The following is a 26,843-nucleotide window of genomic DNA, read 5'->3' on the forward strand; positions in this document are numbered from 1 at the left end:
GTTGCACGAACCAGAAATTTTCTAATAACTTTGCAGTCTCTCTGGTGGTAAAAGACCCTGAGGGCAAGAAGAAATGGCTAGATATAGCTGGGGTTGCCTCAAGACACAGCTTGGGCTCTGGAACCAATGTGAAGTTGCCCCTGGTGAGAGAAAACGGACAGGGGTGGGTATACTTGTGCCCATGGGGGTGTCTGTATGATGGGGTTTTCCCTGTGGATGAGAGGTTTGCTTTCCTGCAGCTTTACGTCAGGGAATGTGTCCTGACTGTTCTTATGTGCAAAACGACAGGTCAGTGTACCCAAGAGTTCCTTGGTGCTTGAGGGTGGCCCTGTTAGGGACCACATTGTCCTGCTCGGGAACATCTATACACATGCTGGCAATGACAGTGTGACCTGGGGGGGTGTGACTGGGAGGAATTCGCTGCCTGATCTGAACCTGTGCAGTATTTTGTTGCTCCTGGCTTCGGGAAGACCCAGGACATGAAGAGATCTTGTCTGTCAGATGACTTGGGGAATACATTGCTGTCCCCCTGGATGAGCTGGAGGAGGTGACTGTGGAGAAGGAGGTCTGAGCATATGGACGGAAGGATGTGCAGTCTCACTTCAATGTTGCTCATTACATTAAAAAAAAACATAAAAGAGTGCCTCAGGATTCAAGACAGCAGCTCAAGAAGCTGAGGGTAGGAAATAGGTACTTGGCCTACTTTTTGAAAGTTCCCTAGAATTTTAAAGAAAATCACATTTGATTAATCAGAGGTGAAAAAACACACCGCCTGTGATAGGCGAGTGCCTGCCCTGCCTGCATCAGGACCGGATCTTTTCATCTTCTCTGCAGCTGCCACATCAGTGACACCTCCGCCACATTAACGTGCAGAAAGGGAGAAAAGGAAGAGAGAAAAAGTGGGGGTGAGACGAGTGTGAGACACAGCCAAAAAAGATTGAAAGAAAGACAAAAAAAAAACCAAAAGAGAGAGCATGACTTTGACACAGCAGATTAAAAAAGAATAACAGGCGTGAAAAGTGTCACATCTAATAGGGACACGACACATCAGGCCTCCTCCGAGACGCCGAGCTGTCACACAGGAACAACTCTCTCTAAAAACAGAACGAGCGGCGGCGTTGCGGTGCTAATCAGAGGCGACGTTGGGAATACAACTCCTCAGTTGTAATCTATTTGCAGCAGCGACACTGAGCTTCATTTGGAGCAGATTTCATTTGCAGTGTTTGTCTTCCTGAAACTACAATTTGGTTGAGCTAATGAGTTTGATGTATCGCACATCTCAGGACAAAAGCAAGACATCACAGCTTATCAGGGGCTCACTGTTACAGGCACAATAACGTTTAATCCAAAAAGTTGTGAATTAGTTATTTGATCAGCTCTTTATCCATGTTTGAAATACGGGAAGACGTTATAGTAATTTGATATGGGTAATATAGACCTCATCTGCATTTGGCCGTAGAACTTCCAATAAAAAATATGTTTCCGTTCTGTCCATTTAGGATCTTTGGAACTCAAGAATTAGTCATAATAGGCAGAAATGATATCTCCGCTGACTGTTAATTCTCTTATTAATATCATATCACATCTTTCATAATGAACAAAAGCTATTCTCACATACACTTCCTGGTTCAGTCTTTCTCTTCATTCTACATCAGCAAATTGATTTATACTAGGAAGCAGTTTCACTCTAACTTATAAAAGCAATGGATCCAGTTTCAACTTGAACAAAAGACTCAACTCAGTGTCCACTTTAGTCACTTGTTTTGATTCTTTGAGTTCTATTTCCCCATCCTCATAAGAAAACTGCTAAATATTCAATATTTGTGAACAAGATGTTCTAGATGCACATGTCTTTTTAAGGCAACATGGCAGAAAGACTGAAAGTGGACTTGAAACTGACAATGATAACAGAAGTCGCTGCTTGCATGCAAAAGACCCCCAGTTTGAGACTGGAAGGGGACGAATCCAGTCTCAGGTGATCACAGGCTACTGTATTCCTTGTGCCACTTGAAGCCTGAATGAATGGGAGGGTTATGTCAGAAAGGGTATATGGTGTAAAATGAAATCAAATATGTAGGTCCAAATGCATGGCAACTCCTTGGAAATATGGGAGAGGCGGAGAGTACAATTTAGAATAAGTTGCTTTTTCTTTAATTTTATTTCTTCACAGGTTTTCTCAATTTACTACAGGAGCATTTCTATATAATAAAGGTTCAGTTTCCCCATGATATCTCAGAGTGTTTAATATCAGATAATAGATACATTAACAGGTCATTAGGCAGTAGTTTTATTGGTACAGTCCTCTTAACAGCCAGTGGGATGTATGTGGCCTACAAGGTATGAAATGATTACAGTGCATTTCTTTATTACCAATTACAAAACCGCTAAAACATGCTATGCTAAAGCTATTTTAACACATGGCTAAACTGGGTTTTTTTTCTACTTTTATATGAAGGCAAAACATTAGTCTACGTAGGCAATAACACTGAATAGACACGTCCCTGAAAATGCCAAATAAATCATCAATAAAAACGACAACAATTACAACTGATAACAGCACAGCATCTCTGCCACTGTAGAGGCTGTGATAATGGTCAAAAGTATGAAGACCCACATTATAAAATACAAAAACTATTGTTTACACCTCAAAGTTGAATTTTCACAAAGCGCAAAATACAAGAATTGGGTACATTGTAACTTCCGTTGTAATTTTGTACACTCTGCGTGGTCTCCCCTCTCATATTTAAAGAACAACCCTGTTTCTGAGTGTTTAGTTTGTGGGTCAAAAGTCTAAACGATCCAACAATCCAAACGATTGCCACAAACGGAGAAATCAGCGTTTAGCACGTTCACACCTTCTTGAACACATTTAGGCTATTTTATGAGTCACATAAGCTGAACTATCAGTGCAACACAGAAAAAAGGTCCATTGTTTATAGAAACTGTGCTAATTAAAGCTTGTTAAATCAATTATATATTACACATTGCACTTGTGATTTACTAAATGTTCTGGCACAAACAGATTGTCTACACATTGGGAAATAAAGGATACATTTATATAATATAAATTAATTTATATATTATTGCATTTATTTTATATTATAAACTTTGATATTACATTTAGATATTATAAACCAAAGCGTTGTAAAATAATATACGACATTTCTGTCTGCTAGAGGCCAAATCAGGTTTTCTGGCCACTGTGATGTTGGTGCCATTTACTTTAAAGCATGCACACCCACACCATTTTTAAATCCCGAAGACATTTACCCAGAAATGTACTGGAACAAAGAATAAAATGGCCACAGAACTGCACTGAAAGAATTCTAACAGAGGAAACAGGGACATTTCCAAATGTACTGCTAAGAACCATCATCTCTAGCCAAAGCATCCCTCCAGTCAAAAGGTGATCTGATATGCAACATATTCTCATCACTAATCCCTTGTCTGCAGTTTGAGCTTCAGCAGCGAGCAGTTTCATGCCTAAAGCATCCCTCTAGTAGCAATTCAGCTGGATATGCAGCATGCTCTCATCATGCTAGCGTGTCATGTTTAGGGCAATGTAGCTCCAGTATTGAGCAGCATCCTCTCTAGCCAAACTGTTCATTTCTAAGCTGCACAGCCAGATGCTGACAGAAATCCACCCAGGGGACGGTTAAGCACAGCTCTGAGTGGCCTCATCCACAGCCTTTGTGTTGTGGCAGAATATTCTCAGCATGTCTCGGCTGGAAAACACTCAAAATTCTTTCACTGTTGAGGTGCTTTGCCCCTTGTTCTAGTAGATGCCTGTTGACTTTATTTTCATATAGTGCTGGCTTTCTTGCTGAGACTCTTAGGAGAATAGGAGTTTGCTTAATTTAGCAAAAACATTAGGAGCAGGAGAAAACAGCTTGGCTATTAAATAAACAAACAAAGGTTTAACCAAGCTCCTCATAAGCTAATAATTTTTTTTTCTTGATTTTTGCTAGTTGGAGAGAGCCCATTTCTCTTGTTAGGTGACCTGGACTAACCATAATCTGCTTCCACTAATTATAGTTCTGTTCATCTTACTCTCATCAAGAAGGCTGAATCGTTCTATACAGAGTTTCAATACATAAAGTGCTTTGGTATATACACATATATTAAAGATAAAAACACGAACATGCATTAGAGTTTGCCAGGAAAGTTAACAATTCACACTTCAGTGACCAAATAACAACTTCTCCTTTATTCTTCTTAGCAAAGGCTAGTGATGCTTAATGCTGAAATAATTAGCAGTTCAACTCAGTTCAGCTAATTTCTTTACAAAGCACTAACGTTCAATGACAAATACTAAATTTATTGCATTACTCTTTCATATCACTTAAAATCATAAATTAAATTCATTTGGATTTGGAGAAACGGTCAGACAAAAGACTTAATTTAAGGCTAGGATAATAGGTATTATATTAAATAGCATGAACTGATTACTTGTTAATTAATTAAACAGAAACATTTTAACTGTAACTCTAACAGGCTGGTCCAGAGCTGTTATTTGCCATGCAACCAGCCATTACAAACCACACTGAGAAAATACATTTTCTCTTATGCACTTCTTCCACACCAAGCTGAGTGAAATGCTATTAGTGTGTTTGTGTGCATGTGCTTTTTCACATCTCATTCTACACTGCCCACAGGTATCAAGCTGTCCAACTCAGCAGCCCTTTGTAAATACCATGCAGGGCCTTGGACATGGCCAAGAGCTTATTAGTTGGACATGAAAGACAGAATTTGTGAATCACTGGCAGTCGGCTAAAGGAGGGAAAGAGCATGATTGGATTCAACAAGAGTGTCCCTGTCAGTGTGTGTGTGTGTGTAAACCCAGAACAATATTTTAAACAACTACGCACGTGCTCTGGTTAATTTAGCTCGAGTTTTGGTAATTGCAAACCCAACCACTGGCAGTAGATTCATTCACAGGCAGCAGTCCCACACAAATGTCCACACTTTGTCTGTGTCCGTATACATTCACACCTGCTGTGTAAGGGAGAGGCTCTCTACAGCAGTGTAATTAGGCCTGGTATCTGCAGAAACATTTTAATGGATAACCCTGCTTGAGAATGGCCAGGGGCAGCACACGTAATTGAGCATGGTGTGTATATGTGCTGGCTTGTGTGTGTGTGTGTGTAATTCACAAAGGGAGGGCTACAAAAAGGGCAATTCTTGCTGCTTGCTTTGTTTTGTTTCAGCTTTCTTGATTATGTGTGCAGTAGCACCTAATGAATGTGGATTTCAAAGCACTGTGTCTTTGCGATCACACAGATACTCAAGGATCTGAGAAGAGATCTGGTGGGGGAAGCCAGTGATGCTTTCATTGTTTTTTCTCTCAACTGAGTGGGGGTAGGAGGTCGGGGCGAGTGTTACTAGATTTGATATGCGGGAGTTGACCTCTGAAATTAAAGGTATGCTCTCTTCCTTTTCATTTGTTTATTTGTGGCTACCTAAAAACTCATTCAGAGGTGTAACCAGGAAGTGCGCTGAGTAGCAAGACTTGAGGAACTTTAGTTGATGTCATTGAGCTGTCTGGTTTACACAGCTACAGTCTATAAGGACGTTTTTTACGGGACTCCGTGAAAATTGCATCCCATCATTTGGTAGCTTCCAGAACCACCTTTACCAGCAATAACTAGAAGAAACAGTAACAGTTATGACTTCATCAGTTTCTTATATCACTGTTGAGGAATTTTGGTACACTCTTATTTACAGCGCTGCTTCAGTTCATTATTTTTGGGCATTTGTTAGTGCACAGCTCTATTAAGTTCCTGCTACAACATTTCACTCAAGTTGAGATCTGGACTTTGACTGGGCCATTGCAGCACCTTGATTCTTGACTTTTTTTCTTTTTATTCCCAGCCATTCTGTCGTAAATTTTCCAGTGTGACTGGGATTTTTGTCATGTTGCATGACCCAATTTTTGCCAAGCTTTAGCTGTCGGACAGATGGTCTGGCATTTGATTCTAGAATACTTTGGATTTTGCCAAACATGGCTCTGTGCTTTATAGCCAAACATCTACACTTTGGTCTCGTCTGTTGGGACATTGTTCCAGAAGTCTTGCGGTTTGTTCAGATGCAACTGTGCAAACCTAATCTATGCTGTCATGTTCTTTTCACTGAGAAGAGGGTTTCTCCTGGCAACCCTTCCAAAACAGCCACAGTCTTTAGTCTGTTTCAGTCTTTAGTTCAGTTCTTTAATTGAATTTGAACTTGCTAACTTTGGTCTGTAGAGTCTGAGATGACTAGGAAGCTGCTGAGTAGTAAGACCTGGAATCGCAGAACTGCAAAGATTCCTGTGAAAACCAACTAATTTCTGATTATTAGCCAATGGACAAACTTTCACTAGCAACTTTTGGGTAGTAGTTACTTTCACAGAAGCTACAGGACGCTTATATCAAGAGCAACATACAGTATTTAAATCCAGCAATGATTTTAATTTTATCAAGCAGAAGCATTTGGTGACTTCTTCATCGTGCAATTTTCCAATTTCCCAAATTACCTCTGACACCTCAGCAGGGCAGGGCAAAGCTCATTGTTGGGCCTGAAAGGGTTTCATATTAAAGGCAATGCTGACTGAATAATGTAACCTTTCCATGCCGCTATTGAAACAGTGATTCAGAAAATCATCAGAATGTACTGTAAATGCTTGGTTTGATATCAGCCACATGAAAGAAGCAAACACATTAAAGCAATCTTCAAAGTCAGCTCCCCCCATATGATTGAAGTCATGGGAAGCTGCCTGCTGATTATGTCATGGGTTGATTTCAAAGGACTGACACGGGGCCCCATAACATCACAGCATATAGAACAGCAGGAGTCACTGTACTTTCTTGAGAGCCTCAAGTCCTTAAGAGGCAGTTGCCATGGTGAGGAATGGGTGTGTGAAACAATCAAAGTAACTTGCATTTGAGAAGTAGGAGCTAATGAAGCTCACATGCTGAAGGATAACTGCAGCCTGCATAAGCAAGGAGACCAAAGCTGACTGCTGCTGACAGGTTTTATCAGCTACACCAGGTGTTTTTACATATCCAGCTGATTGGTTTTCTAAAAGAGACTCCTCCAAAAAAGCCAACTTAAATAGGAATTTAATATGGATGTGATACTTCCCCTTACAAAGATCTGTGGCATGTGACTGAAAGGTCTGTAAAATTCACAAAGACTGGACTTTTATGTGAGCTCCTCAGGACTGTAGGATAATAAATCCCATGACACAGCATATTGATGCATCTTAGTTGAATTATTCATCAAAAGATTATTTACATGAAGTAGTTTTGTTATTGCAGAAGTCAGACAGGTTGTCAATGTGACTGACATTGTGCTTCTTGTTGTAGCAGCCAAAACTACAGAGTTAGAATATGTATCTACCGCACATACCTGCTGCAACTGAGGACATCACGAGCAGCCTTTTCTGGCCTTCAGCAGAGCAGCTCATGTAATGAATATTACATGGTAGCTCAATGGACTTGGATGATTGTTTTCATAAGTCTAAACCGTAGCGCTAAATGATGAGTTCACTGCAAATGAGTGACGCGACAGCCTTGCAACTACACCCAAAGGTGGTGTGGTTGATTCATTCCAAGCTCAACAAAAATGAAAACCCAGATTTTCATTTTATTTATTCCTTCACAATTATTTTCTTTTCTTCTTTGCACATAAAGCTTTGTGTGATGCCACAGTGCCATACAGCACCAGGATTTCATTCTTTCTTTTTCGGTGCATAATGTACAGCTTGGCCTAAAAGACTAAAATCAGTTCAGTTTTCCGTAAATGAGTCATAAGGAATCAACATTGAGCTAACTTGTAATACAGCTGCCTACTCTGGGAAAAAAAGCAGCAGAAATCAGAGGGACTCTTCAGAGAACAATGGTACTTCACTAAATTATGTGGCACCCCGCTGAAGGCTGAGGAGCTCTTTCAGGCTGCAAATGACTGATCCTGGACCATGGATACATAACGTTCCCCTCTTCGCCTGCCTCCTTCCTCCTCCTCCTCTTCCTGCTTCAGTGAGACTGCCAACAGATGAATCCTGCCAAGTGCCTCCCCAGGAGAAGTGTGTGTGTGTGTTTGTGTGTCACTCTCTCTGAGTCTGAGAGTCTTTGTTTATGTGTGTATGTCTCTACTTTGATGGCAACGTTGGCAGTAATGTGTCTAATGGAAGATAAGCAACACTCTCTCAGACAAGACTTCACAGCCTAGCACTTCGCTCAACATCATCATGCTGAGAGGGAATAGAGGGAATACTCTATCCCCCCCTCTCCATCACTTGGCACGTATACACACACACACACAATTCAGTAGTGTACATCCATGCAAAGCGCACACACTGAGACACAGAACACAGAGGGTTTGGATCATCTCTGTCAAAGCTGGCTTTATCATTTCTCACACAGTGTCCACAGGGCTTCGCACGCCTGCACGCGCAGCACACATCCACGGGTCAGATGATGAGTTCCCAGAGATGAGTTTCTGTTATAGAGGGACACCTCAGAGAAAGTGTAGTTTTGGTAGCTGTCTGCAATCATTTCCCCTCCCAAAGTGTCCACCCCCACCTCCACCCACGCACACACAAAACCATAAAGTCTTTGTAAGTGAGCGCGGCAGAAGGTACTTGCACAGAAAGACAGAGTGAGAGTCCTTGACTGCCGGGTGACCCCCGCAGCTTGTTTGTGCCGATTTTGAAGAGAGTTCCGATCGAGGGAGAGGAGAGGTCTCGTAGTGTAGTACACACAACACGGCGAGCAGTGACAGCCGAGGAAAGGGAGGAAGAGGTGATGGAGGACACAGAAGGTCTAAGACCACATTGTCTAGCAACGAGCAAAACACCTGAACCGGTGCCATGCTTCCATACAGGTTAGCCACGTTTATCGTCTTCAGTGACTCCGTGTTGTTTTGTCAAATAATATCTTTTCTGGTCGCAGAACAACTATAAAATAGCAGGAGTGACATTTAAATGTTCTGGCCATTTTCTTTTTTTTTTTTTTTTTTAACTGGTCATTTTTTCTTAAAATCCATTATTTATTTAATTCACTTTCTACATGAATATAAAACAAACTGGGTGGAGCCACAGAACAGCAGCTTCACTTCAAAACCTGCAGGGTTAACCTTGTGCTTATTCACATCAGTCCAAGTACAGTAATGGCCTATTACAGTGGCAAGACTGCATAAACCAGACTGTCCCTAAAGTCAGTCATTGTGTTATAATTTCATTAACTGCAATTTTGTTAGAGTTAATTGACTAAACTGATAAAATCCTTAAAGAGCAACTCACTGAAAAATGTATTCAAAAACACTATGAGCATTTAATTTTCACCACACAAAGACCGCCTGCGGTGCTCATGCAGCTGTTACTGTCAGGAAATAAGTGACAATGTCTGTGACTAATCATATGAGTTTCTAAGACACTGTTAAATAATTACAATACTATCACAGCCCACCTCTGTTCGCCATACATTGGCTCTGTTTTAAAAGGATACCCAGATAAATTGTGGCTGGCTACTCAGGTTAAGAGAGTGCTCTGGCCAGTCATCCTGGTCGCTTCACACGCCACCGCAATATCCTCACAGAATCATTTCCATTTATGCTTGCTGTTAAGGCCACTGCAGTATTCTCCTGAAGAACAGGCGTCACCACTAAGACAATACACTCACATCAACTCTGATAAAGGAAGGGTCAAAACTGGAAGCAATGACATTGCAGTGTTTTTTCCAAAGAGGTTCTAGTTTTCAGACTGCTCCAACACATCCCTCTGTATATCTGTGTCGCTATCAGCGTTGCTGTGAAACGACAGTGAATGCCACCGGATGTGACATCATTTTTGGCGCATGCCACTGTGCGACAGGGAGTAATCGGTGAGCATAAAAGCACTCTTTACCCCATTGACTTGCACTGCCGCTGGTGGCTGTAACTTTTGTTTGGCTCTGTTTCTCTTAGCAAGCAACCTGTAGTAGGTGGAGAACTGGTTCATGTGTCACTATCAGTGTTGGGTAAGTTACTTTAAATTAGTAACTTAGTTACATTACTAGTTACTTCTATCAAAAGTAACTCAGTTACTTCAAGTTACTCGTTACTTTCAGAGTAACTAGTTACTAGGGAAAGTAACTTTCGTTTTACTCAGAATTCTCTTGTTAATGTGTTGCTTCCGTAACTGGATATCCAGCAAGATTGCCATTCTTCTAGCTTGCTTACGTGCCACAAGTGCACTGTGCCACCTACCAATAGAAAGGAAAAAATAATGTGCACATTTCCACGAGAGAAATCCCACGCCTGATTCTATCCTAGCCTGCTTTTTACATCCAACACAAAAACTGCAGTCGTGGTGCTTTCGATTGTACTCAGAACTCGGAAATTCTGCCTTCTGAATAGGAAGATGTAGGCAACACCAGACTGCAGATGAGCTGCATACAGGGCTGGACTGGGACAAAAAATTCGTCCCGGGCATTTTGACTAGAGACCGGCCCACCATTATAGGAAAAATCATAAAGCCTTTGAATGAAAATAAGCACTGTTGTGACAGTGATGTTCACTGTTTTGATGGTATATATGTATCAATCTATCAATTGTTTGTTGCAAGACTCAAATAATTATTTTTTTAAAAGTGACATTTTAAATGAGAATAAGAAAGTGAAGGAAACTGTTTCCAGGGCCTACTCCGTGGATCGGCTTCCTCCGAGGCGTGGACGTCTATCAGCAGAGAATGTACCTTCACCTATCAGCAGAGAATGTCCCTTAGTCTGTAACACAGTCAAATATATTCTCAAGTAATATTCAAGCATGCCATTCAGCGTGTTAGTACGAGCAGCTCGGGAGCAGCTTGGGAGAACAAGAAAACAGAGACTGCTTTTGATTGTCTTCCCAAAGTGACTCAACTTTATTCACAAGTACAACAGTTTATATAGAGGGTAAAATTCATGAGACAGCAGATTTATCAGTTTAAACCAGTACAGACCAAGATAAGGCAGCGTCTTCCTGCCCTTGGGTGAAGAAGCATCCTTTGTGTAGTTTATTAGTTCAGCTACAATTGTGATTATCTCAGCGACATATTTTCAAGGCACAAAACGAAGAGTTCTTTCATTAGTGAAATCTGAAACAAACCATTTGGCCTTCAACAGGCGTCTAAAAGATTAAGAAACTAATGTAGCTGAGGGAGTGATCTCTGTGGTATTTCAACCTTGTACCAGCCTGTGATTCTCACACATCAATTCTTGGGTCAAAGAGAAAAATAACTAAAACAAAGGGGCCTTATTGAATGACAGAGTTTTCCTGCATAATGTCACTATAAAACAATATCCAGTAAATGCTACCATGGTACTAAAATACCTAACAGAAAGTATTTCTTTGTGCCCCCCTTTCCCTTTTAATGCCCTACATGGACCCCTGGCAACACTTTGCTAGACCCGCCCCTGCACAGTTACCAGCTGTCAGCTACTTAGAAAAGGATCCTGGTGTTATTTGTCTCTCAGAAACAGTTCATAACTTCCCTTCAACTCATTCATGTCATCTAAAAGGTAAACCTGTTTCTCCATCATCTGTTCAGCTCTGATGATCCAGTAAGGACATCTCCTGGTTTCATCTTCATGTTTCCCTCTCATCACAAAACCAAACCATATCATGACCAGCAGGTTTACAGCTGTGGCTCCAGCAAACATCAGCTGATACTAGAAACTAATATTAAATAACTTCTAACAACAGCTGATCAAGCTTAAAGGTGCTGCTGTTGTTTAGCGCGACATCCGCTGGTTTCCTCTTTCTGGCGCAAAGTGGGCGATAAACAAACAAGAGAGAAAAGCCGATCAGCTGATCATTGATCAGTTTCATGATTGAAGTAGAAACAGGAGAGAGATGGTGAGAGGATGAGAGAAGAAGAGGCAACTGTGCAGCAAAGACACAGAGTAACTCCAGCTTTGTGTCTTTTTCATTGTAGCTGAAACATAAACTGTGTTCCTTTTCACCTCAATACGGAACGCGTGATATTTTCTTTGAATACGAGACGATTCCGTTTTTTACCGGACGGTTGGCAACTCTAATAATTAACCTTATGAACAAAATAAAGTTCAACATCAGTAACATAGCACCCACCCAGCTGTATAGAAACTCCGTCATGCTAGCTAGCACGCAGTACGAAAAAGTCAGCATAACGAAAATAAACTCCACCTAAACTTGGTTCATATCTGACCCAGATGGACTGCAGGTTATAACTTCTTACCTGAAGTTCAGTTCACCTGACACTCTCGGACCAGCGGCCGCTTCGGGTCTCTCCTCTTGCCTCCCTTTTCCTTCATCCACCTGCTGGCTTCCACCACTTGCTAATGTTATTGAATTTGTGGAAGCTCCGCGATAGCCACCACACGAAGTAACGAATAAGCCTACCTAAATCCCAGTAACGAGTAACGCGTTCCCGGTTTTGGCATAATAACTAGTTACCGTGCTCGTTACCACAATAATAACGTAGTTACTGTAACGCGTTACTTAATAACGCGTTAGTCCCAACACTGGTCACTATGCACACCAAGGCTACAAAGAACAGGGACTACTTTTACCAGCTGCAGATATCTGAGAGGCAGAAGCGTATGGATCTGTTCTGTTGTCTGTGATGGTTCTCAGTCATCCAGGTCATCGTAGTCTAAGGAGCTTGAAAAGAAAAGCGTCTCTTGAAGACGTTTCACCTCTCATCTGAGAAGCTTCTTCACTTCTGAACTGAATTGAGCATAAATAAAATCTAAATCACCACACAGTCATCATGTAGCTATAACTTGACTATGCTTAGATAAACAGCTAAAGTAACAAAAATCGCATTAGTGTCCAAAACTATATTGAAGTAACGTTATTATGGATGGTCCCATCTAAGACTCTTTGCTGGCTTGGTTTAAGCTCAGGATACTTTAAATTAAGGAAAGCAATTTAAATCTGACTGTGAAACAAATCAAAAACTTGAGCAGTCGTGCTGTGCTGAGACTAACAATACCAAAGTAGCTACCCACCAAGTTGCTGATCATTACCAACCCAGACCCTCCAAAACACCACTTTCAGCTAGTCTTTAATTGTGTTAATTAAAGCAGCTCTCAAGGTTTTGAGAGTTTGTTTTCAGAAATGCTAAATATGTTCACTCTCAGCAGTGCCTAGGTGTTTATTTGCTTTTGGTAACTGAAGGAGCCTTTGGGTTAATTATGCCACCCCTAGGAAGAAGCATGACCCATCAAACTGATTACATCTATGACTACAACTAAGAGATTTCACATTTTATTTTATTACTTCAAAATAATAAATAATAATCTAGAGTTTCCACTACTTTGTGGCAGTGCTTGAAATGAAACAGCTATCATGAAGACGTAGCTATCCGCGAATTGCGAAGAGCAGGAAGAACCAGCGCCTCTTAATGTGAAAATATCACAAATTACCATTCTGAGTACACTTTGCTCACGAAAAGATGTGCAGGCAAAGTCGGGAAGACATGAAAAAGATTGATTTTTAACTCCTGAGAAAACTAAGCTGTGTATTTTGCAGAGGGAAGGTGCAGCTACAGTGGTAAGTTCTCTTCTTTGTGTAGTTTATCCTAGGCTGCCCTCCAGCACTTGTCTCCTCAGTGAGGAGTATATACTAAGGTCAGGACCTAAATGCATTGGCTCTACCTACTGCTGAGCACCAACAAGCTTTAAAACTGTCAGCCTGTCCCTCTCCCTCACCCGTCCTTCCTGTTTGTTCTGACACAGGCCTTCTTTTTCTATTTTTGAATCACTTTCTGTGCAGCACATTCACTGACAGTAGCAGAGAGACAGAGAGAGTATACGCCTGAAGGAAATTCAGGCTACAAAACCTATAAGGAAGAAAAACAACAACCCAACACATATTGTCAAATTAGCCATCTTATTGACAGTCTAATCATTTGAGAGGCAGAATAAACAGAGGCTTGTATATGGTGGTGCATCAAAGGAATGCTGATAGTTTCATTTCCAAATAATTAGATTTTTAGTGATTAATTGTTGTCTATGAGAAAACTGAAATTTTCACAGTTTTTCAAAAGCTATTGTTTTTCCCCATCAACACTAACAAAAAACAACCATATCTTATTTATGATGGCACCAAAGAGAAAAATCCAGCAACCTCAAATACTTAGCATTTTTTAAATAAATAATTCAAACAAATGTTTATCAAACCTGCACTCAATTCATCTGTTAATTGCCAAATCAATCACATTGATCAACAATGTTGTAAACCCCCATATGCAGTGTTGGGTTGGGTGTACAGCGCACTACACCCTGTGTCCTGAATCCTATTTATTATCCTCTTTAACTCATAACACAAAACTTTAACAGATCTTTAAACTGTAGATCACAGTTTTTGTTGAATATTGTAAAAATGAAGATATGCCTTGCTCTTGAAGCCAATATTCACCTTCTATGTATTAACCCAGGAAACCATCTTTTCCCCGGTGTTAACAAAGCAGCCTGAGACATAAAAAAAAAAAAACCCAACATTGATGCAATCACCTCAAGTTTGTTGCTCTGTTAAGAGTGGTTATTTCTGTAAGATGACGTGCAGCTGTGTACAACTCATCCCCAATGTTGCCATTTCCTCATGGCAGTTAGTTATGGTGGCTACATTTTACCGATGTTCCTAATCCCAGCTACAAAGCTCTGGCTGATTGACTGGAAACAGGATTCAATGCGCTCAGCTACTGATCTATTCTCCACCCACTCAAAGGAAGGATATGGCTACTAATTCAGGGGATGATGTCGAGAATCACATTAAGTTTCCAAATGCTTTATCAATGCTTTCCCATTAAAGTACGTAATTATAATCATGGGGCTGGCTTAATAAGCCGTAAAATTTAGCACTAAACAGTAACACGTGCAGTGCATTTATTTTGCGTCTAAAGAATTTATCCTGTGTTCTCTTGGAAAGGCTAGTAAATGCATGGTCCACGGTCACGAGGCCAAAGTTGAAGTATGACTCACTAACAGACTGAGGAGCAGATGTGAAAACTGAAACACTGCGCTCATTTTCTTCATTACCTTTTATTTAACTGAATATTGTTACAAAATCTCTCTGAGATGAAGCAGCTGTTTTGGTAATTATTCCCGAAAAAGCAAAGACGATGCATTGTTTACTCAGTGCTACTGGGATAGGTGCCCATATTAGCTGACCCAGTTCAGTCTTCTATATAAGTAACAGTAATTCAGTGCACCTGACTGGCTTTTTTTTTTTTTTTTTTTTTTTACGACAGCCATTCTTCTTTGTAGTCACTGCAGTGATGATGTATGGAGCCCCAGTATCATGTACTGAGTCACCACCATCACATGTGAACCGCGAGTGCGGCGATGAGCAGACATCGACATTTGGTGTGCGATTCCATAGAAGACAGGAATAAACCCTGCAAGCTGCTGCGCAGTGTTTGCCAGTGATACTGTGTTGGCTGCTGTTAAATTTTTAATAGTCTAACAGTATTGTGATGTCATTAATTGGTGCTCCAGTTTGCCTTCAGTGAAAGTCCCATCTGCACCTCCTATATTTATAATGCAACAAATCCTCAAAAAGGGCGTTTCAGTCGGTAAGAACAGTTGTAAAGGAGGTGTAACCATCACAGTCTGTGGCTGCATGTGTGCCAGATTGTTTGGGGTGGGGGGATATGCTCGTGCACCCATTTACTATATTCTTCTCAAATAACTGTCACTTTGTGGAGGGGCAGCCATGTCTGAAGCCTTTTAAGACAGTGCAGCAGCCACAAAACATGATGGAGCGTGATTCACTTGTTGAACAGAGAAAAATAGTTAATCCAATCTATTAATGGGAATGTGGTGCTGGTTTCTCTGGTGGCAAAGGTCAACTTTTGTGAAGATAAATGAATGGTGTTAAGTGAAGGCTCACAAACATCTATTCTTTAACATGACCTGTTTTACCTCGGAAAATGGTTTCATGCTGAATAAAAGGGGTTAAAGATGAGACATAGACAGCTCTGGTAATGTTATTCAAACTTGAGCTGTTTTCTTATTACTTTCTTTCTTTTCTTTTTTTTTGTTTGACATTGTTATTTTCCCCCAATGGCTCATTTACCCTCACTGATTGGAAGCCAATTGATTGGTTGGAATAATGGCTTCACATCCTCCTAATTAGGAGTTAATTGAAAAGTATCAAAGACTAAAACAGCGTCTGGGCAGATGCAGACAGGAAATCCTTGCTCGATTTTCATAAAGTTCAAGGCTGTTTTTCTTTCGACACTTTTATTTGCTTCTCTTCGTTCCCACTCTTTTGTATACAGCTCATGCAGGAAAGGAAAAGCGAGGATGAATTATGACCCCCAGAGGCTCAGAAACCACAAATACGATCCAAATGGGAAAGAAAATGAAGGTCTCTTGATTTCCCTCAGTTGACCCTGTCGTGCCATTTGTTGAACATGACTCACGGTGGTGCAGCTCATGCTGTGAATACACCTCATAACTATGGATGTCATGGCAAAATTGTCTTCTGCAAATACAAAGGTGTTAACTGAGTAAAGGTGGGTTTATCCCCATCAAAATCGCTGAACCTTCATCGCTCCTACCCTCCTCACTCATTATGAAAAACAATCCATTTGAAAATCCTATTAGACTTAACTCCATACCACAGTATTATGCACTGTGCTTTACTAATTATTACATTGCAAGGCCATTTAGTATTTCAATTAGGAACTAGACTACATGAATCTGGTAATACACTTGGTTCTGCAGGAGTTTTAAATCTCTTGTTGCCCTCCTCTTTTCTCTCATTTTTACCCCCAGGATAAAACAAAAACAAGTGTATCTGCACACACTCATTTCCATAAAAATCCTGCACATCCACTGTCCTAAAATATGTCTTCCCACAAGCACGTTATTCAGCTTGAAGTAAGGAGTCAGAGTCCTTATTTTACAGATGCACCGTGACCTGTCATGAAATATTTTTCATGTTGCTCCATATGGAACAAAATGATAAATATTTTAAGCTGAAATGCTAGTGTTTCGCTAGGATGTGACTACAAAGGGGGTGAAGGATCTAATGAATGGTGTATATAATGAGAATCCAGCTCAGACTTTACACCAGGTTGGATGCTGCTAAATCATGTTGCCAGAGGGAGTCCCTGTGGTGACCACAGAGCATCCAATATATTTGGATCCCTGCAGGCACAACCTTAAGGCAGCCCCTTAACAAATATATAGTGAGATAGTGATGATCCCAGACAAACGTCTTAATGATATGTGGATACGGACAGCCTCATCCATCTGTAAACGTTAAACAAAAACATGTGACATGGTTAACTGTTGAGGGGTCAAAGGTTTTTCCTCCACAAATGAGCACCTGTTAACATGTGACTACGATCTATATATAAAACCACATTAAGGAGTTCAGCTCAGCTTGTTACAGAACCACATTCATCAAATTCAATTTAAAAAATTTTGAATTTGATGACTTTTAAAGGTACAGTATGTTGAACACGTTAATCTAGAAGGGGGTGCTGTTGCTTCAAAAAAAAAAAAAAAAAAAGCAAAAAAAAAAAAAGCATGCAGTGGCTGTTCCAGACCCAAAGAAGTGCAACTTTTATGTCTTAGCCCAACTTAGTTTCATCTCCACTGGACGTGGACATCTGCAACCAATGTTTATGTCTAGCAACAAATCATCCAACAGTAAACCTGCATGGTGATCTGCTGGTGGAGCTACACAAATTATTTTTGCTACTGGAAGTAAGCCTCCAGACCTCTGCACGGACTGATGCTGATGCCCGGGGTGTCAGTGAGGGGTGGCAAGTGCTGTAAGCAGAGTGTAAGGAGACATACCTGCAGCCATTAGTGCTAGGTTAAAAAAAAATCTCTCCAGTGGCTCCTCACCAGAAGATACAGCATCTGCTGCTTTTCTACTTCATTCATCATTGATCTGCCCTTCAATATGATTGACAAGTAGCCAGAATTATTGACTCTGTAAAGGAAAAGAATGTGATCTCTGCTGCTTATTTCTTCTCATGTTGGACAGAAGAATTAGATTATGCTAGGTTCACAGCAGCATTATAAAATGGACCAGCACTAGCTAGTTAGTGTGCTTACAGACTGAAGCCTGGATTGGTTGCGCGCACGGACAGCTAGAGACCTGAAGGCTGAATAGTCATTCCTGTTATACTTCTTTGAAGTCCACTGCCTGAGCAAATGCGTATTTGGTGCACCGTGATGTGAATTCTCTGCAGACTAGTTCCTCGCACTTACTGTTTGGTGATGTTTATGCCACAGGGACCCAATTGGACCCTAGACACAGGAAGTATAAAATCCTTTTCACAATAAGTCTTTGATTGTTTTGGGTATTTTTACATTTAGTTGAAACTGGCACTTCCTTTTTAACATTTTAAACTAATAATCCTACATATTACACCTTTCAAATGTGAAATTTGTAGGAGTATTATAGATATTTAGGATTATTTTCTGTTTTTGTTTTTTTGTTTTGTCAAAAATATCAACATTTTCACAGCTCTGGTTTCAGCCACTTCTCCATTATTTTATATTTATGCCTTTGTTTGAGAGACCTTGCATCTCATTTTTGATGTAATCATGTTTTAAGGTGCATTTTTACATTACAAATGGCGTGCCTTAGAGTCTGAGTGCACATTTACCACTGAAAGAAAAGTGTACTTCTTCTTTTTTCGACCCAGACAAACACAACCCTGCCAAGCACATCTGCCAAGCTGGCAGCATGACACCTGTGGAGATTGGCAGGCTCAGCCAAAGTTGCCAGGACAAACTGGGGAGCTGTGGCATTCACTGTGTGTTTGACTTTATGACATAGCCGAGCGTAAACCCTGGAGGCCATTTAGGAAAGCTCCTGCTGAGAAAGAAGGGGGGCTGATCCAAGCCAGATCAAAGGTTCCTCAGTAAAGATTTTACTCGGATATGACAAGAGAATATTAACATCCACCTGTCAGCTGGCATCACCTCTCCTCTGGCGGGATGAATCACGCACTGATCAGGAGGCAGGAGGATGAGCAGAACTGGTGGAAAGCCGCAGCACTCAGAGAAAACAAAATCATGCCAGTCATGAGGGCTGGCTGGCTCGCCATGCATCACAAGATCACAACTCATTAAAATGGTGATCACATGAATCAGATTTCACTGGAAATGGTCTAAATTTAAATGATAAAGCTTGCTCTCTGACTGGTTGATGAACACTTTTTGTATTTCCAATTTTATGCATGAACGCAAAACAAAAACAACAACAACAAACAGAAGCACTTTTAGTGACCTAAACACACACACAAAGAAAACACACATTTGCACTAGTTGGCATCATCATCGGCACCAGCCTCAAGCCCATGCGATGCTCTTTTGTTTAATTCCACCTCTGCATATGAGCAGATGGCATCACCTGTGCCACCCTCTCCACAGCCTCCTTTTCCATGAAAGAAAAGAAGTCCGAAGCGGAGCTCACACCTACCGTTCCCAGAGATGTGGTTCTCTATCTCGCCGTGTCCAGCTTGCCTCGTGGAGACACTAAGTTGCATGTAGAGTCCCATGTAATGTAAAGTCCCCAACAGCACCCTGAACGCTCCCATTTCGCTTATGTTTTGTCTCGCGCTCTTTTTCACATCGAGTGGAGTGCACGTCGAAAACAAAATTTTTCTTTTTTTTTTTTTCTTTTGTTGTTGTTTAATCCGGAAGGCTTGTTCTGGCGACGAAGGGAGTGGGATACCTGCGAGAAATAACGAGGAAGTCGCCGCAGCCTCCTCCTGTGCTAGCTGACTGACTGACTGAGTGAATGTGGCTCTGCTTCCGCTCACTCGGTCCTACATGCGGCGGAGGGAGACTTTTCCCCCATTAGAAAGTGCCGCGGCTTGCAGTGGGGAATATCAATTATGAGAGGAGTGATATTACAAGCACTCAGCAAACTTAATGACGCTGAATTTGTCATTAACGAATCCGCTTTTATGAAGCGGCGCGAGGCCACTAAAAGCTGAAAACCCTTATTAAGCTAGTATTCAAACTAATTAGTATTTTAGTATTATAATGTTTACGAGTTAATGTCGTCGCGGACGTGTTTTTTCACCAGACAAGCGTGCAAGGGAGGTATCAAAAATTAGGATTGGGTAAACAAAGTGTTGCGAGAGCCAGTGGCTTGTTTCATCACTGTACACACACACACACTGCTAAACTCTGAAATAACTGCGCCCACAGTGGGCATCACAACCACGTATGGCTAACTGTTTTTTTCCCCTGTCCACGCCAATGTTTCCTGTGCACCTAAATACATTGGCGCTGTTTGGGGGTCTCATAGCTCACCTCTTGCGTCCAATGTGAACCACTCACTACCAATGTGAGTGGTGGGAAATAATTGTTTCTTTTGATGTAGCTGACAGTCTGCTCACTGATTCATTGCATTGTTTAGACTAGCAGAGCCACAGTAATGAGCTTCATCGCTGATTTGGCGCTGGAGTGTGGTTTGTTTGCTTGAGAGACTGATGTCAGGGGCACGCTGCCTGTGTGTTGTGTAGCTGTCCGTGGTGCTGAAATGTAGCCTCACTGCTGTTCGCATGAGCAGTATAGAGATCAGATTTCTCAATATAGGGCAGCCCAGCCAAGAGCATCATTTTTGTCCACCTTGTTAACCAAAATAACATAAAACTCTGGATGGTGTTTTTTTTTCTTATCAGCTCTGCCAACTGGATTTTATTTGTCTTAAATGCTTCAAAAAGTGTGCAAAATAGAAATTGAAACTTTACTTTGAATACACATATGTAACTTATACCGGTAATATGTTTTATTATATTTTGTTCAATGTTTCTGTCTATCTCACAACTTTGAATTACTTAGCTTAAGATATGTATTTGTGTTATTTTCCAGTGGTGGGTCTGTTTCACACAAGGCACAGATGAAATATTCAATCAAGTCGCTAAAGGGGCAGCTGCCCCTCCAGTCTTAGGTCAGTATGCAGTAGCATTGCACTCTCTGTCAAATATTGCCCATTCAACATAATTTGTCCAGTGTTTTGTTCCAATAACCTTGTGAAAGCTATGCATTCTTTGTTTTGGAGGCAGGAAACAATTTTTCATAGTATTTTTTTTCCTCCTGTCCACTAACACCATTCTTTCAGTTTTTCCCGTTTTTCCCTCAATCATAGGTGCTTGTAGGACATTGAACAGAACTTGAGCAAGAGCATAACTCGTTAGGAGTGTCCTCCTAATGGAAAAGGAGGACACTGTTGTTGATGTTTTGCTTGTCATTCTGGTTGTAATACCTGATAGTCACTTTGCAGGGGTGCCATTAGGGCACACTTACAGTTGTATGTGTGCTAGTAATATTTTGCCAGGTCTCACTGAAAAACTATTTTCACAGTAGGGAACGAGAGTGGATACTCTGGTGGAAACATCTTATGCAGCAATAAGTTCAGCCCCTATGCTGAGTTCTGGCGCAGAGCGGCATTTGGACTACAGGAGCAATTAACTTTTTTCGAGCCTGCGAGTTTAAGTGCTGTTAGCTTTATGTATGCAAACTGCTAATGAGGCAAAGTTGATGATGCTGAGAACTTAAGGAAAAATCAGTTTCAGTGGTGTAAACTCAGGGCCACATGTACCCCACCAATATCGATCGACCAGTCGGGGCATTTAAGGCACCATGCCGGCAGACTGAATTCACAACCAATAAGAGACGGTTGTCATTAGACCAAATCTCACCTGTCTGCTTCAGGTTTTCTGCTGTCTCTTCCTTTACCTTAGACAGCCATTAATATAGGTAGAGGGTGTTAAACAGCCAGCCTGCCTCTTTCCCTGTCACCACCGGTATGCTTACTCAGTGTCTGCTGTCTACATGGGCGAGCTCATGACTGAATATGTCAACTCCCGGCCTGCTAGATGTGTTTAGCGAAAGTCGCATACAGTGATTTTGCCTGGCAGTATACATAGATTGTTGCCATCCTTCCCTCCTCATCACACTGCTTTTGTTATTTCTTGCCATGTTTACTGAGGGTCAAAATACACAGCTTTTATTATGCCAACATTTCAAACCTAAATATTATTAGTGCTAATACATAAAAGACTTAGCTACAGAGCTATATTTAGCCTTACATGTTAGCTTTACAGATTTTATCTGGTGTGTGTGGAGATCTATTTCTCTATCTATCTATCTCTCTCTATATATATCAAAGCATTAAGGTGTCTGTTTTGCAAACTTTACCAATCCCTCTGTTCACTCTCAATAACAGAATACCTTCTTCTTCCCTACTAAAAAGAGAAAAGCTCAAAACCACAGTGGTGCACAGTGTTTGCACTCAGTCATTCGGAAAATACAATTATTCTCCCTCCCGTCGGCTGTGAAATTGCTGTACAACCGCTGTTAAACATGCTGCAGTCATAATCACTGATAGGAGATGCATGGGGCTGGGCCTCCTCCGCCAATACGGTATGCAAACGACGCCCCGCCGCTCTACCCATCTTGTTACTGAGTGATATTAGACTTTGTAAAGGCACTTAGGAAATGCAGCAGATGTGGCAGCTGTCAGTGAGCATCCCACCCAGTCCCTCCCACCACTGCTGCCTCCTGTCAGCAGTCATGGTCAAGGATCTGGAGAGGACATGGTGTACTTAAATGGGTGATTGATAATGTAACCTTTCAAGGTAGAAAAGCACTTTCCGTGCTCCACAGTCAAATGGTTTAGATTCAGGATCTGCAAATAATCTTAATATTTAATCGTCATCATCTATGGTTCAGATGCACAGAAATCTTTACCTGTGATAGGAACAGGCTCTGATCTTTGAGCCCTGACTGAGTGTTTTGACAGAAACCTGACATAACTGCGTCATATAAATCTCTTAATAGGCTCAGATGGGGCACAACCATATGCAACTTTATTAATATTCTAAATAAATTTGGCTCTGAGGTTTATTGCTCTTTGTAGATTTAACCAACTTAATTCAACAAGATATAACTAGACGTAACACCTGCTTCCCAACATCTATCAAGTATAAAGCTAGTATGAAGATGGATATTTTAGATTTAAGAATCCTCAGCTAAAATCTAAAATTGGTGCGTGACCTGACTTAGCAATGACCATAATCGACACAAGTGTCATGCACAAGTCTAACACAGTTCATCACTTAAACGTCTGCCTCTGCACCTATGAAGGAAAAAAAAAAAATAACATGTCCAGTATTTGCGGTCAATAACACAAAATGATTGTATTTAATTTTATTTTCAATCAGCCCAATGAAGCACTTCACTCTCAGACGCGTGCCTTACTTGTGGTTCCTAACCTATTACAAAGAAGAAAGAGGGAGAGCTTTCAGGCCGCTCTTCTGTGAAACCAGCTCCCAGTTTGGATTAGGGAGACAGACACCCTTTCTGCTTTTAAGATAAGCTAAAAACTTTCCTTTTTGATGAAACTTAATAATAATTAGGGTGACCCTGTATCCCCAACCAGTGGCAGGCTGATGGATGCCTATCCCGGAGCATGGCTCTGCTTGATGTTACTTCCTGTTAAAATTGAGTTTTTCCTTCCCACTGTCACCAAAGCGTAAATTCAGTCTTTATATAGAAATTACTCTTATAAGATAAGGATGATACTAGGCTGATATTCTCTCTCAGTTAACATGTAATTCATAACAGGTTTTTTTCCTCCCAAACAAAGATGCAGCCTGGCGGACAAGACAGAGACAATAATGCAGTAGGTCTGTTTGTGTACACAGCTGTACTGTAATCCACCTCCTCACTGATGTGCGTGAACAGCATCAGCGTCAACGAAAAACAGCAGTGGGCTGAGAGCTCCGGGAGGCTGCTGCGATCCATCCGTGGGTGGGTTTAGACAAGTAAAGAAGAAGCAGGTCTGCCTTTCCGCAAGGATTCTAATATTGCGAACGGGGCTGCAGATATAGGCTTGCTGTCTCCATCTGCGCTCCGTGCAACAGTAACCAAGTGGGGGCATAATGAAATTCATGTGCACAGACCGTTATCAGCTTGCTGTGCCAATCCCACGCTGTAAAACATGACATTTAATCAAAATCAAAATGGCCATCAGAATTCCATCACCAAATGTTTTTATTAGAAAATATTTTACACCTAAATCTATAAAAAACAAAAACAGAAACAAAACAGACCAAACAAAAACTCGCCAGGTAAAAAGCTTTGAGGGGGGAATTTCTGAGTTTAAAATCTGTGTCCATGATTATCCTGCAGTGTCCAACACCAGAGTTCAGTAAATAAACAGCACTGTTGCTGAGAGTAGTCTTGCTGGCTGGGTGTTTCAGTCAAGATACAATTTTCTGCCCTCCAAACTCAACTCCCACTGTGTCTGCAGTAAACATCTTCATTGGAACTGAACCAATTCTCTGACACAAGACTTAGACAAGTAGACAAAAAGGATATTATTAACTTAGGGCTGTAATTTTAAATTCTTTCTCACATGAAACCCTATCTCCCTCCACTGAATGCTTTTAGCTGTTTCTGTTCATTTAATCATTAATTTTCTGGGTTTGATGATCACCGAGGTTCATTGTGTTTGAGGGTGGGAAAGCGTGAGCGTCTGCAAGAGAAGAAGTGAGCTTAGAAGTTGTCTGCGAGGTCCATGATCCTCTTCCGCTCGGCCTCTTTGAACTCATCGCTCTTTCCATCTCCGATGCTCTCGGCGTACTCTGCAATACATAAAGGAAAATCAGAGGATTAGTTGGCTTGACAGCACAGCCGTGGGCCTTCTAACTTTTGCGGTTAAACAGAACATGCTTGGAGCCAGAAATTGACAGAATTGGTCCTCCTCCGGCACTGAACAGGAGGCAAATGAGGGAAGAAAAACATCGTACACTTCAGGTTTAGGAATTTTCCTAAGAAGTTTAATTAGAGTAATGTAGGTTCAATAATTCATTTGTTCAATAAAACAGACAGAAAAACGCAAAGATATTCACAGAAAAACAAAAATTTATTAGATGGGTTTTTGTCAAAGCCACCAAAAACTAACCAGTGCTCTGGTCCTGAAACACCACCTCACTTCAGCTTTACTTTGTGCTGATTAATTTAAAACTGACTGAATACAAATATACTTTGAATTATGCATGCAAGCTGATTTGAGAAACTGACCATCAAGGGCCCTGGGGCAAGTCTGCAGTTCAGTTAGAAATTACTGGCACTGACGCCTGCTTCCTGCACTTAAAATGCTGAATAATTAGAAAGAAGCAGAGCAGAGATGCTGTAACTTCGGGAGGGAGAGTGAAAGCTATTCTCTGTATATTAAAAGGACTAAGCGAAAGGGAACTATGCATTAAAAGGCTTTTGTTATTAAATAGCCTTTCACTCTAGTCTAGACATTCTTCAGTCTGTACATCACTTTTCAACAAAAAGTCAAATTATAGGATGTTTCCTGTGGAAAGAAAGAAAAAAAAGGGCTTTTCTATAATAAGACGCCCTGCAGCAGTGGCTGCACTGAAATCTACCCTGTTTCCTCAGTAACCGGTCCAGGTGTATTGTGTAGTGCTTGTACTTAAGTGTGGACTGCTCTACATTTGACTGTTTTCTTTATTGTCTGCCTCTCGCACGAGCCCTCTGAGACAGCGCGACGGTCGATTTGTGAGTCTAATGTGCAGAAAGTTGCAGCTGCCGCAGCCCCGGCGGAGTCCGTGCATCCGGCGTGTCTCTCACCCAGCCTCTGAGGCAGGGATTACACATTAAACTCAGGGATGTCGAGACAGAAAGATGGAATAAAAAAATAAAAAAATAATAAAAAAAAGATTTTTCTCTGGGAGACACTTCAGAGAGAAGAGAATGAAGGGGGGCTTTCCTCACAAGAGCCCGCAGGGTTTAGGAGGATAAAGAATGGCTGCCAAAGACACAGAGAAGACTTTGCTTTTGAGGGTAGAAGGATGTTTTTATGTTATTAGATTGTACATAAAGGATAGTGACAGATGTAATAGGGCTGAGGACGAACCTCAAGAGATACTGTAAAAGAACACTACTTGTTTACAGATGTTCTAGAGGAACAGGCAAAATTATTTATTATGTTAATTCTGGTTTTATAAGGACCTGTTTCTTAATTTTTCATCGTTCTGACAAAAACAAAAGAAATCAGTTTAGACTTTAAAAAAAATGCAGGATATGGATATACAAAAATTTAAGTGTTTCCACGTGTCAAGAACTGGAGTGAGAAGTATCAACTATAAATTCAAAGAGAGCCACGCAGCACCGAGCAAGCCTGGCAGAGGTAGTCAAGGACACTGGAAAGAAAACAAGTGAGAGATATTTCTTGAGACCCCAGAACAAATGCAGAGACACGAGTGAACTTAGCCATGTTGGGAAATGTAGTCCCAAGGAAGATAATCACTAGGACCCTGCACAGGAATGGACCGTGAGGTTGCAGACCAAGAAAAGAGACACATTCAAGCCAGACTGAAGCACGCTAATGATAACCTGGAGAAAGATTATGTAGACTTCTTTGGCGAAAGAAGGGAGAGGTGTACAACCAAAGATCACAGTGTACCTGGAACTGTGAATCTCGTCAAGGTGGAAGGCATCATGAAAAAAGGATGTAGGATTATTTTTGAAAAATAAACCTCAAGCAGTCAGCAGGTAAACTTAGTCTGGGTCACCGTTTTTATCTTCCAGAAAAACAAGAACCAAAGCACAAAGCCCTGATCTAAATTCTACTGAAAATCTGTGGGGTGAACTGAAGATCAAGGTCCATCCCTGACGACCATCTAATGTTAAAAAGCTTGAGAGATTCTCCAAAGAAGAATGGGCTAACATGCAGACATGCCTAGCACCTAAATGATTTAGGGGAAAAAAAAAAAAGAAAAAAAAAAAAAAAAAAAAAGCATCAACTCAAACCAAATACTGCAGTTCCTCAAATAGCCACTAGAGGCTCACTCCCGTTCC

At 41.0% G+C, this 26,843-nt stretch overlaps 2 protein-coding genes across 2 annotated transcripts in view; both read right to left on the reverse strand.

Moving 5' to 3' along the window:
- LOC146550474 (V-set and transmembrane domain-containing protein 2-like protein) overlaps positions 1-19,849 on the reverse strand; it is a 51,916-nt gene extending 32,067 nt beyond the window's left edge. The window contains exon 1 of the mRNA XM_085258968.1: positions 19,435-19,849. Coding sequence (XP_085115094.1) covers positions 19,435-19,552 — 118 coding nt within the window. The 5' untranslated portion in view covers positions 19,553-19,849. The remainder of the gene's footprint in view (positions 1-19,434) is intronic.
- Positions 19,850-24,005: 4,156 nt separating this feature from the next.
- The window catches only part of ctnnbl1 (catenin, beta like 1), an 81,108-nt gene continuing 78,270 nt past the window's right edge, over positions 24,006-26,843 (reverse strand). Inside the window, exon 16 of the mRNA XM_085260512.1 lies at positions 24,006-24,616. Within this exon, the coding sequence (XP_085116638.1) occupies positions 24,528-24,616 (89 nt within the window). The 3' untranslated portion in view covers positions 24,006-24,527. The remainder of the gene's footprint in view (positions 24,617-26,843) is intronic.

This window comes from Mchenga conophoros, linkage group LG20 (assembly GCF_057382185.1).
Source record: "Mchenga conophoros isolate Kocher_MC1m ecotype Shallow Benthic linkage group LG20, M_conophoros_male_GT1.1, whole genome shotgun sequence".
NCBI classification, from domain to species: Eukaryota; Metazoa; Chordata; class Actinopteri; order Cichliformes; family Cichlidae; genus Mchenga; species Mchenga conophoros.